Source organism: Chroicocephalus ridibundus, chromosome 1 (assembly GCF_963924245.1).
Source record: "Chroicocephalus ridibundus chromosome 1, bChrRid1.1, whole genome shotgun sequence".
NCBI lineage: Eukaryota > Metazoa > Chordata > Aves > Charadriiformes > Laridae > Chroicocephalus > Chroicocephalus ridibundus.
In genome coordinates, this window is record NC_086284.1 from 170,483,345 (window position 1) to 170,496,931 (window position 13,587).

Genomic DNA, 13,587 nt, shown 5'->3' on the forward strand with positions numbered 1-13,587 from the left:
AAGAGCAAGTAAGTTATACGAGCTGAGACTGGTACCAAAAATAATGCATTTTCAGGTAGAATTTCAAAATCAGCTTTTAGGCTGGTGCGAGCTTGTGTTTCTACTGTAAGGGGAGGTCTTACACTCCTTCCCCTTCTCATCCTCACTTTCAGCTATGTGTTCTTGCCTCCTTTCTTCTGCTGGTACTAGCATTTTACATGGTGGAGTGGTTGCAAAATCAGGAAGCTGATCCAGGAGGAACAAAAAAGCTCTCAATGTGTTATGAAACATGACCTTTACTGCAGATAAACATCTATATATTCTCTATATTAATTCTTGGGGGTGGGGCAGCAGTCGAAGAGGAGCATTTTTATGATGGTGTGAATACCAATACTTATTATTAATACAGAATTGCAGGATGTTCCAGAGATTTTGAATTGCAAAAAGTTCAGGGAGTTACTCAGGAATTTAAGACAAAAATTTCAGTTTGAAGGTATCTGTAAACTTACTACAAAAAGCCCAGCCTTTCTCATCAAGCCTCTGGAAATAGTAGCTGTACTTCTTAACTTTTATTGACAAATAATTTAGTGAATAATACCCTTCCCCATATGCCTTTGGCTATAGCATGTGAAGATTTTTTAAAATACCGATAATTGTTAAAACATTTCCACAAATTGTGCATTCCATTAATTTTCTCTAATTTTCTTGATAGTTCCCCAGTATAGAATTCTGGTGTTCTGTTTTTGCTGCTTTAACAGAAGAACAGAAATGAGACAGAAAAGGCCAATTGCTCTGTTTCCACACCAAAAATTCTTTTGTCACTTTACGTAAGACATTGAGGTAAAAATATTTTAGTGTAAACATACCACAGCTGTGATGAACGGTATTGTGTTTAGTATGTGTGAACATGCACATCAACAGTAATAAATATTCAGTCTGGTTGACTTATATGGACTTGTCAACAGTGAATTGTTTTACTTGATGTGTTTCTAAATTTCAAATCGGAAGGTATTTCAAAATGGGTTTAAAACCGTGAAACAAACAGAATTTTTTAACTAGCAAAATTAAGCTGTTAAATTAGATTACAAGCATTTGCATTCCTTATACAGTAAGAGTGTCAGACTTTCTGTTGCCTTGTGCAGAGAAAGCAGAAGTTGGTGAAACCTTAAGATTTCATCCATTAAGATAGTGTGTCCATCCTTAAGTATATGCACTGTCAATCCATTACGTTTGTTTCTTTTTTTTCCTAGATTACCCATTCCCAGGGAGCTGTTACACAAACACTAATGGATGGGACAGCACAACGAATACAGATCGTCCCTGCAGATTCAGGCCTCTCTTTACCACAACGTATACAGGTATGCTTCATCTGATATATTTTAAAAGCAGAGATGAACTATTATTTAAGCCAGTTTTCACATTTCTTATTTGCATCATGTTATTTGCTTGAATGTAAATATTCAGCCCTGGATGTCAGAGACCGTTTCTATATAAATAGGAATAAAACATCATTCCAATGCTTCCCCCTTTTTTTTTTTCTTCTTTTTTTTTTCTCCTAAGAATTTTAAGATTTAGAAAAAAATATAACCACTGAACAGAACAGACTTTTCCCAATACTGTAATGATATTGCTCTTTAAAAGCGGAATAATTTTTAGATCAGGTAATTGAATTGAGTTGTTGGAACATTTCGACTTTTTGGAGCAGGGAGGGAGGGACATACTGCATGGTATCATTGATAAAAGTCATGAAAAAGTGCAAGGCAACCTAATGTTTGAGAAGGATACTGGATTTTGATTGTCCCAACCAATGTTATATGTCCCAGTATGCTAATTTATAGCCTGGCCAGGTAATAATCTCCAATTCAAGTGATGGTAGGAAGTTTTTGGCAGTGTGGATCAACATAGATGTGTGTATATGGAGATTAGGAGGATTTGGGGAGTGGAATTTTATGTTTTGTCCCTTAAAAATCAATGCAAATACTTGCAAATGTTTTATTTTTAAATTTCATCCAAGAGAAAAATATCAACTGCAGGATAAATTTAAAAAATATTTTTAGGTAGGTGTTGTTGCATATAAAACCACTCTCATTTAAGCGAGCCAGCTGCCATTATAATCTTGGCTGGTCTTTCTTTTGCTGGCTTCACTCTTCAGTATTTTCCACTGTTTTTTCCTGTTTCGGTGCACTGCATCCAAGCTTTCAGCCTTACAAGACTCTTCACAGCCGCCCCGCATACATGATCTTCTGTTTTGTTTTATCACCCCCTACCTGTGCTCTAGTCATGGTACCGGTCCTATCTATCCAGTAGACCTTTATTCTTTCAGCTACCTCCACTCCTTTTCTACACTTTGTATACAGCTGTACCTTTTATTAACTTATTTATGTTAATCAATTAACCACCATCTCTTTATCCGCTATTTTCCTTGTCAGTACCTATATGCTATAATGTCCCTGTAGTGTGAAGCCATTTAATGGAATTTCAGCATCAGGGTCTGACTGTGGGACGACGACATATAAACCCATGAGCCTTTATTGTTGAACAGCAGGACAGTTCTGTTGGTTCAAAGCCAGTGGCAGACTTCTAACCCGTGTGTGTCACCTTTTTTGGGAAGGGAGAGCTACTTTTGGTTAGGCATTGCTGAAAATGTGATGAACGTAGAAGAATTGTGTTTTTAGGGACAGGGACATTTTTATAGTTTTTCATCATCTCATGTAGCTGGAAGATCACTTGGACGTAACCCAGCTACTGTGTTCCTTGTCTTTTTTCACCACGCTCGTTGATTCTTGCTTCACATCGGATGGTAAGCGCTGTGGGGCAGTGGTTGTCTCTTGATACGTGTGGAACAACACTCAGTTGAATGGCATCCTTCCTGCAACAGGCACCTACAAACATGTCACCAAAATAAGTAATACTAAATTAGATATGAGTTAGAACTTAGTAATGAAAACTTCCCTCAAAGCAGACTTTAGATGAAGAGTGAAGTAGTTTGTAGGAACAAATACATCTCAGTGAAATGTTCAAAATAAATGTTAAATTGATTCATTTTGAGTTTATATTTTTAATCGATATTTTTCCTTTTTTTTATTACGTTAAATGCCAATTAGTTAAATAACTATCTGAAATCTTGAAATACAAAATCCTCAGTAAAATGTTCCTTAAAACATGTTTCATTAGTCACCCTTTGTAGGGAATGCTAACATTTTCTGTAGGATAAAAGTTGAATGTCACATTTGTTGTTAAACAGACATGTGGGTTCAAAACCAGCTCAGTTACAAACAGATGGATTAGTCCTCTGTCTTGAGGCACTTTTTTTTTTCTAAAATAAGAACACAGAATTATGGAGGTATTTAATTTATTGAAATGATTTTCAAACGGAAGTCAAAACCTGTTAGTGGACAAGGCTTAAAAGCACCGAAGGAGAATACTGTCCGCCATTATCATCAGGGTGCTTCAATTAAATACATGGGGGAGGTGTATTTTTTAAGCAGATAATCCTAAATTAATATATTCCTGTTCTATAACATGATCCCTTTAGCAACATTGAGTTTCAAATTATTAAGAAACATAATGTGTTGTCACTGAGCCCTGATGGATTCCCTTGAGAAGTGGTTTTCTTTTTCCCTCTGATTATTTTATTCTCTTACCTCAACATTTAGGTACTGCAAGTTGTTTCACTTTGGTGGATTGCTCCACTTTCAGAGTGCCTTTGCGATTTAGGTGAAGTTTTTGCAGGTATATGGCCATAAGAGGTCAGCTGCAGACAGACTGCTTAATTGTTTAAACTGCTTTCTCTTATGCTTCTGTCAAATGCTTGACAGCTGCAGAAACCATTTATACAGATTGAACAGCTTCGTACTGATTTTAACGTAACACTCCACCTACTATATCATGCAGTGAAAATTACATGGGCATCCCCCTGGAATTGGAGGAAGCCAATTGAAGAATTGGGACACACTTTGTTAAAAAGGAGGTGAAGTGAATTGTGTGAAGTAGCAATGATTCTTCTGCCTACTGTCCTGCCATATTTTTCTACAAGTATATACCTTTTAAAAATGCAAAGCTGGAGTGTAATATGAAAGCAGATAATTTAGCATATATATCCAGAAAATAATTTCAACTTTAGTTCAAATTTGTATCTTTGCTCTTTGGGACGTGCTGTATTTTGAGTTAGTTTTATACTATACTTCGCATAAACCGACCTAGATGAAGTATATGCCTTTTTTTGATGTACATACAGTTGCACTTTTAAGTTTTGATAGTGAGACGGGTTTTAGATCAGAGTATCTTTTAAAGAGCAGGTCTGGAAATTCAAGAAACGGCACGATATCCTGTGCTTGCCTTTTGTACGTGTATGCACCCTGTTGCAGATAACATGCGTTGGATTTCTCCTAATCTCAATAAAGTAGATATGTTTGGAGAGAAGGGGAAGGGAACATCAGCTGCTTTGAAAATAACCGGAAATGACACAAGAGAAATAAAGATTGTAAAATGATGAAAAACGGAATGAAAGGAGAAAGTTAAGCAAAGAAGGGAATTAAAAGGGCAAGGAAGTTTGCCTTCTAAGGAATATGGAACCAACATAAAGAACATTTCTTTCAAATAAAGAAATTGAAAGAGAAATTGAAAGAAGAAATAAGGGACTGCTGTAGTAATTTGTGGTCCTGGACGTGTGGATATCTGAGAAAACTGACTGGAAATCCCTGTATTAATCATGTTAATAACTATTGTGGGGTTTTTGCGTTGTCTTCCCATTGTACGCCCCGAATCTCATGATAATTTCTGTTCTTTTCTTAATATCTTTAGCAACTGGAATTTTGTCATCTTGCCTGGACTTCTCTCTTAAATAAGCTTTTAATTGTGTTTTGCAGAGAAAAACTTTGAAATTTGATCCATAAAAATGTTAATAGCAAAAGGCTACCAGAAGGAAACACATTCCTTTAGTATATTTTGAAACTCATAATTTCTGAATATTTGAAAGTGGCAGTATTGATTTATAATGGCTGAAATTTTATTCCAAATAATTTCTGTCTCTCACTGCTTATCTTTTTAAAGCATAAGCGATACAGTTTTTTGAAACAAATTTAAGTATATTGAACATTTAGAGGAAGTAATAAGCTAGTTGTGAAGGTGCAATAGTTTATAAAGATTTGTGTGAAATTAGGCCTCATTCAGTTTCTTTGTGCCCATTCTCCACCTAGAAAATATAATTAATATTGCCGCCCTAATTACATGAAACTAGTTATGATAAGGTGTTAGATTGTGAAATAAATAAATTAATCAGTAGTAAGAATCATATAAATGTTAAGGATGGATAGATGGACATAAATGTTTGGTTATAGGTAAAAAAAATAAATCCATTGAGCTATTTTATTGATCTGTAATTCAAAAATAGTTTGCAGGAAACAGTCTTTGTAGGATGATTCCCCTTAGTCTCCAGAATAAACCAGGCAGTTTTCCGTATAGGCATTTTGATGGAGAAAGGCAGGAAGTGATTGAAAGCGAGATTTGTAATGGAGGATACATGGAATCTTGATGAATTTATCTGAGGATTATAATCTCCTGACAAAGTTGGCAAAAAATGGAGTTTAGTGGAGGATTATTTAATAAAGTTCTGCTGTATTTGTGCTTGAAAATAGGGATAAAATAGAAAACACAGTCTGTAGGCCTGTTCTTGATTATGAAATCCAACATGAAAATAAGTTTTTCCTTTTAAAAAAAGAAAAAATGGCAAGGAGAGAGATTCTGTTTTACTTATTTTATTTAGGAATATATATGTGAAAAAAAAGCTCCCAAAAAACAAAGCCTGAAATGTATATACAGATGCAACAAGATTATTGCTTTACTTGCTGTTTGATGCTTACTTTTTTATTTGGAAGTCTACATTTGTAGTATTAGGAAGCTTCTTGTTAAGCAGCCAAATCTGGGAGGTGCTGAGCACTGCACGTGGTATGCAGGGAGTTCGAGAGTTAAGATTTCTCGTAACCTGACAGGTCCTAGGGCTGATTGAGGGCGTGCTGGAATCATCAAGGGTTTCAGTAGTGTTGTAAAAGCACAGGCCAATTGTAAAACTTGAGTACAAATTCAGGTTTTGACTTCAGACACCCTTGGTTGAAGTGTGTTTCAAATACAGTGAAAATCCAAGGTTTTGCCTGAGTTTAATTCACTCTTGTGTGACAGAGGGGAAGATGATCCTGCTTCACAAATGTCAAAGGCAAAATTCCCGTTTTCTTCAAGTGCCCGGATTGGGCCCCAAAGGTGAACTTAAATTACCATAACAATTTGAGATAAATGTATTATTAGATTGTCACAGATCAGCAGACGGGCCAGAAGATTCAGATTGTTACAGCACTTGATCAGAGCTCAGCAGGCAAGCAGTTCATCTTAACAAATCATGATGGCTCTACCCCAAGCAAGGTGATCCTTGCCAGACAAGATTCCACTCCAGGAAAAGTTATCCTAGCAACTCCAGATGCTGCAGGTGTCAACCAACTGTTTTTTGCATCCCCTGATATATCTGCACAACACATCCAGGTAGATAATCCACTTTATTTCATAATTTTTGTTCAAATGGGATAAGAGGAGATGTTTTATTTCCAAATAATGTCTGTCTGGGGTTCTCCTTTTTTGAGTTTTTTTTTTTAACGGTATACTTTTTCTTGCATTAGGACTCAGCATGGATACTTAGAAATTATGAAGAAAACTTTTTTTTTTGGTAAATTTATTGCTTTTAAAATTTATACCCTGGCTCATGACATTAGAAAGAATGCTGTTATTTTTATTGTCATTTCCAGCTCCTGTCATACCAACACTCCTTTATTTCTGCTTCGTGACTCTCCATCTGTTTTCATGTATCATTGAAAAACATGTTCTTTCCTCCATTGTCTTTATCACTTAACGTTTCCTTCTGCTTGTTTTCCTTTTCGTACGCTGCTGTAACTACTCTTCATCTGTGTGAATTGTACTCCAAAGTAGTTTGTCAGAGAGACTATTTAGTAGGGAAGGACATTACTCAGTCGGGGTGGGAAAATAACACTAAATATTTTGGGTTTACTAATGTGAGATTGTAACTAGTCAGGGTTGTAACTCCCTAAATTGGTTCCCAGTGCACTTGACTTTCATGCACATAGTATGTGCTGCTTCCTTAGTGCTCACCCTCCGACTTCCAGGCTTTTTGCCCCATATCCTCCCCTGGCAAGGATGGGGTGGCACTGATGAGAACAGCATGCACAGAAGACTTGGGAGATGTGAGCTCCTTCAGCGTGAAGTAGATTACTGCACTCCAGCTAAAGTGTCGTTATTGCGTATTGTTTACCCAAGTACATTTATGCTGCTTTTAAAATACGTCAGTGTGGTAGGCCAGGCGACATTAGGATAGCTACAGTCCATTTAGCCCAGTATCACACTTAAATGATGGCCAGAAGCAGTTGCTTAAGGAAAAATATTAAGAACTGGACAAGTAAACAATGGTCCTTCTGAGCACATCCTTTCACTTCCATTAGCTGATGATTTAGAGTAACCTCCTGATTTGGAGGCTGCAGTAAGACCATCATATTTGATAGCTACCACTAAAGTTTAACAGCCTTTTTTGTTATTTATACAGACCATATATGCTTTGGTCTGTATAATATCCTATAATATAATTGTATGTTGTGCAAAGAATACTTTGGTTGATTTGATCTTCTGAGAGAAGTATGTAATTAGGTGTCTCTTGCACTGTAAGAAACAGCTATAAAGGATCCTATTGTTTTTATAAATCACTATTATATCCTCTTTCAAGTAATCTCTTTTCAACCGAAGACCCCTGTTCTTTTGAGTCTGCGCTCATCTGGGAGCCAGTCCACTACTATGATTTGCTACTTGCATGTTGTGTAAGCTTGAAACCTATACTGTATTATACATTGTATTTTTTTTTTTTAAACTCAAAAGTCTTTGCAAATGGACATCCAGGCTTCTTGCTCCAAAGAATTTGATTGCTTTGAATAGGGGAGCAATAGCAAAAGCCAATCCTATCGAAAGGCATTTAAGCATGTTTAGTGGTATCATACACTTTGTATTTTAGGTAAACCTCAACAAAAATATAAACCAATGGGATATGATTTATAGTAATCCATATAAAAAATTATTTTTGAAGACACCTTGAAAGATGATAAGTGTGCCACGCTGGTTTAAAAGGCAAAATCCAGGAATAGAGGGAATCTGGACAAAAATTGGAAGCTCTAGTTCTGGTACAGTTTGGGCAAAACAGGTTAGTTTGAGAGGCAACAGAGTATTCTGTCACTTTAATTCTATGGTCAGCTAATATGTGTGGGTAGGGATTTCTTTTTTCCACTTAAAGTTTGTGAAATACACGATTCATTTGTTGTTCAATTGCATCCTCTTTGGGTGTTTCATGTTTTCTCCCCTAAATGATCTTTTCATCTGCAGTTTCCCCTTTTTTGTTGCTCTTCTGTAGCCTTCACTTGAAATCCTCATTCATTGACAAAAAACCTTTCCTTTATTGCATCTTATCTTTACATTGCCTCATTTGGCAAGGCCCTTTCTCTCATCATCGTTTTCATATTCAGTGGCTCTTCTTCATCTTAATAATCAATTTTTATTCTTCATGTTCAAGGTCAGTTGATGAGTTGTCAGAGTCTGGGATTTTTATGTCCTCATGGGCCCAATTCTGTAGTCCTTCCTTATGTGGAACTTCCCATTTCAGTGCAGGTTTCATTTAGGGAAGGACTTACAATTTGTTTATATATATTTTATATAATATCATGAAAATACATAATGTTAATAATGGAAATTAGGAAGGACCAAAAGGTTAGTATCCTTTTAACTCATTAATATTATTTTTCTTAAAAAGACGTTATATTAAAATAAAACTTAATAGATGAATCTCTGAGACAGTATTGTTAACAAAGGCTAGCTAGAAGCAAATATGCTTGTTAAATGTTCCCATATATATTGTCTGTGCTATCTTCCAAACTTTCTGAAAAAAGTGATTTCTTAATTTTCTCTGTAGAAGATAGGGTACTTTCTCCTTCGGTAAGTTATCTTTCTTTTTATCAGAGGTCCTGTTTTGAATATGCAAAGCAAGAATGAGAGAGTCTGGCTTCCCATTAAGACACAGTAGAAGTTAGAAACTCTTAAAACTTCTAAACCACAATCTCTTTTTAATGGGAAGAATAATTTTTTCTTTTCTGTTTTACATAATTGTCAAGATGATGTTTAGTTGTTACTCGTGATATGTGTGTTCCTTTTTTAATTGAATTTTTGCTGGTCTTTATTTATGTCGCAGTGGGATAGAGTTTTTAAAGATCAAATGGAAGGTTACAGCATCTACCCTGTGGTGCTGGGTTCTAATATTATGTGCTTAATGAAGCTTTACAGGTACCAGAGATAAATGAATGAGACAAGGCAAGAATACTGTAATAATGTCAAACTGTTACTGAAATCCCAAACTGTATACCACTTGGTAGTTAATGGTAGCATCCAGAGTACATTTTCTGTTGGTCCATTTATGTGTATTATAAAAAAAGCAGTCAATAAACTTGAATGTAGATATAGTAGCCTTTACAAGGGATTTTTTTGTTCCGTCTGTTTAACGTTTCAGTCTCTTTTGTACTATGAACAAGTCATTAGGATATAATTACAAATTTGAACAGAAGGTAAGAGTATGTAGATGTTAAGTGTTTTTCAAAGTGCTGGTCCATTTTGCTAAAGTAGTGTTTAGATAAATGAAATCTTGAATTCTTTTCAGAAGTATTACAAGTAAAACTTCTGTTCCATCCTGAAAAGGAGCACAGTGGCATGGCAGGTAGCTCCTTTGTGTCTATGAAGACTGTAAAATGTACTCAAGAAAACCATATGCTTTGTAGATTTGGTTCCCTATTTTAGAGAAAAACAGCAAGCATGAGATATATTTTAATCTTTCTTGATGGTAAGAAAAAGAAAAATGAAATTTTTTCACACTTTTTTCCAGATTTTAACAGACAACTCCCCCAATGAACAGGGCCTAAATAAAGTGTTTGATCTGTGTGTTGTATGTGGAGACAAGGCATCAGGTATTTACTTTTTTATTTCTTTTTTTTTTTTTTTTAGGGCAATGCAATTTTGTAAAAGCAGTTTAAAATTCTTCTGAAGTTCTATAACAATTTGCATGCATATACATATATATATCTATACATGCACAAACAGAAAGGATACACTACTCTTTCAGTGGAGAATTACGCTAAATGGTATTCTGGTGTCCATGGGTGGGATTTATTGTTGGTTTACACCATAAATTTAATGTTTTCTGCCAGGTAGCTTTTTCCTTTTTTTCTTAGGCTGATGCATTATTTTTCCATTATAAAAATTTAGCTGATAATTTACTTAAGCAACAACATTGAGAGTTTTTTCTTCCTTAAAATAAGGTAATGTGGTGAACTTTGTTATTGTTGACAGGTTCTCTTAAAATATGTGAGAAACCTGTTCATTATTTTAAATATGAAGCCAGTAGGCAAGGAAGACTTTGCAAGTATATGAAAAAATTCCTAATATGAGATCTGTGCAGGACAGTTGGTTATTTGAAGAACCATTATTAAAATTGTAAAAATGCATTATAATTCCAGTAAAAAGTAAGCTTAGGAATGGTATGTTCATACATTGCCAGAGTGCTAAGGTAAGAAAAGAAAAATGTTTCATGCACTGAATTACGTGTAATGTCACTGAGAGACTGAAAAGAAATACAGTGGGAGCAGTGCACTGGAGAACACTGTCTCCCATATTCCCTTTGCATGTGCGCCTGCCATCGGATGTTCCAGATCTGTCAGAGTTGGAATTGCTGAGAGGATGTCTTTTCTCTTTTATTTAAAAAAATAAAAAAAGAGAGAGAGAGAACTACAAGGGCTGTTCCTCAGCATAGTTTATCTGAAAGCTCCTTTTTCTTTGCACTTTCTTTCTTACAGAAGATAATGGGGTGTAAGAGAGATGAGACATTTAACTTTGCTCTTCACTTACTTAGCTAAAATTAGTTTAAGTAGGGAAGTGGTTGCTCCATTAGAAGATTCTTATGCTTTGTCAGTGAAGTCTGTATGATGGACCTCCAGTAATATTAAAATATGACAGCTGCAGTTAAATGCTCCTTTTGGGAAGCGATGGGAATAAAGTGTATAAACGTAGGGGTCCAGGGGGAAGAAGTAGTGTTACGATGTCATCGTGAGAAGTAATAGGATGGGGAGCAAACTCCCTAGAAAACAAAACCAGTTAAACTTTTTCTACTGCAGCAAAGTTTAGTGTTAAAAATATAGTTCCTAGAGCTCTAAATACGTGTCAGACTTCACCCATCTCAAAGGAAATTTCTGCCAAACGTAAGGCAAAGATCTGGTTTGTCTCCTCCAATTGGCAAGACTCCTCTGGCTCCCCAGTGGAGGGCTGGAGGCTGGAGATCCCAGGAGCTATTCCTCCTGTCCTGGCCCAAGGATATCGAGCAGTGGTACTGAATTTGGGGAGGGTGCCCCACATTTCCCTGAGCAGCTGCAGGTTCTGGGGAGCCTCCCATGTGACAGTGTTGGGCAAACTGCTCCTCGGACACCTCCAAGCTGGAGTCCAGGAAGCTACATCAAAGAGTAGGTGAAGCAGCAGCCCCAGTGCTTTGCAGGATGGATATTAAGTATTTGCAATTCAGCTGCTGTTAAATTTTTTCACTTTGCAATATTCTTTTAATATATATGATGCTTTATAAATTTCACATTTTAGTGGTGTGGTAATATGGTTGTCATAAAAGAATCTAGAAAACCTATTAGAATGTCTAGAAACTTCAGGCAGATGAGATTGATGCATCTAAAAAAAAGTTTGTGAGGAGAGAATCTAAAGATGTATTTTCCCTTAAATTGGTTCATATTTGAGATTTATTTCTGCAATGTGCCCTACTTAGTTCAAAGAGCAGCCTTAGTGTCTCCACAGTATGGATTTTGAGTGTTTGTCAGTGATCTTCGGGTTTAGGATTTTGGTTTTTCTTCAGGAGCATAGAATTAAAATTGTTGGAATTGCCAAGCATGCCTCAATCAGAACCAGTACTTTTTAGTAATATTTATATGTTGTGCTATAGCAGAATCAAAGCAATTCACTTCTGAAAAGTAATTTTTAAACTTAACTTTTTTCTGTAGCATATCCCAGAAATTTTTATGTTAGTATTATACATTAGAAAATTCAGAGAAATGATTTTTTTTAAAAAAATTATTGAGCTATTTTAGATTATTCTTTCATTGAAGTTTTACTGAAAGAACTAAGGATGTACCGTTACCCTGTTAGAAAATGAAAGGTGAAAGTGAAGCTTTGCAGTGATTACCTACTGCTGTCAAACGTCATGTTTGCACTTACCATGGTTCCATTAGATTTAATGCATACAATTTCAACAGCTGAATTTGTAATGAGCAATATCAGGGCTTGACTGTAAGGACATTGTAAAAAAAAATTGCTAAAGATGGTATAAATTAGAAGAGTTTCTTCTATGTTCTTGCTAACCTGTTTTCTTAGTATTTTTTAGCACTGCTGTCAACAGATTCAGCAAGATTTTAATAAGCAACTTGCCCATTTGGAAAATCTGTCCTGTTTAAGTGCTTTGAACTAGAAAAATGGTTCACTTGCCTTTTTATGTTGTTTTATAGCCATGATATATGTCAAGATCTGTAACCTGTGGGGAAAAAAAGGTGTTCTTTTTCTGGGGAAAGTAATAAATACTTTGTTTTCAATAAACATAAACTCAAAAAAAAATTACAGTGTAAAATTAATGTCATGATTTATGTTGTTCTGTAACTAGGGCGTCACTATGGAGCAGTAACTTGTGAGGGATGCAAAGGATTCTTTAAAAGGAGTATACGGAAGAATTTAGTTTATTCGTGCCGAGGAACAAAGGACTGTGTCATTAACAAACACCACCGGAATCGATGTCAGTACTGTAGGCTGCAGAGATGCATCGCGTTTGGGATGAAACAAGACTGTAAGTCTGAATTAGTGTAACTTATTTTAGCTAGCAGCTGTGTTAAAGTTTGTGCTTCAACATATATGCTTAGCATTAATACAAATTGTTATTTTGCTTTTATATTTTTAGATCATTGTATCTTTTTCTTTTAAAGAATTGTACAAGTTAGTGTATTATAAGTTTGAAATGTTTTCGAGCATACGTATTGCTCGACAAACTTAATAAGCGCATTGCATGTGGTGAAAGTGAATGGATTGTTAATCCTAGGTGGCAAATGTCAAGCACGTCTTCATCTTCGGTTTTTATACGTGCCGTTCAATTTTTCTATGCATAAATTAAAATACTGAACATTTTGAATCCTTCTACTTTCTTGTCGCTTTTTCCACAATGGAGATTACCGGCAATTGCTGTTCGCTTTTGGCAAAGCTCAGCAGAGACAGTTATTCACAAGGCAGAGATCCATAGCGATCTAGAGTTCAGTTCTTACCCATTCCTGCAGATTTAAGATTCCTTTTTAGATTTCCATACATTGGATGTAGTGATACTGTAATACCGCAGCAGTATCAGAATACTAAATATGCAGAAAAGCACACAATACACAGATTCTTCAGCCCCCATACTGCCGTGCTGTTGCTACACGCACAGTATTAGTTTTGTGC

General features: G+C 35.7%; 1 protein-coding gene across 4 annotated transcripts in view; it reads left to right on the top strand.

Annotated features, from left to right (window-relative positions):
• NR2C1 (nuclear receptor subfamily 2 group C member 1) overlaps nt 1–13,587 on the top strand; it is a 52,998-nt gene that overhangs the window by 19,966 nt on the left and 19,445 nt on the right. For 2 of the 4 annotated variants that reach the window (XM_063322782.1, XM_063322783.1), the window contains exons 2-5: nt 1,230–1,337; nt 6,280–6,510; nt 9,947–10,028; nt 12,767–12,946. In XM_063322782.1, coding sequence (XP_063178852.1) covers nt 1,266–1,337; nt 6,280–6,510; nt 9,947–10,028; nt 12,767–12,946 — 565 coding nt within the window. In that variant the 5' untranslated portion in view covers nt 1,230–1,265. The remainder of the gene's footprint in view (nt 1–1,229; nt 1,338–6,279; nt 6,511–9,946; nt 10,029–12,766; nt 12,947–13,587) is intronic. The other 2 variants (XM_063322784.1, XM_063322781.1) reach the window with 2 other exon arrangements.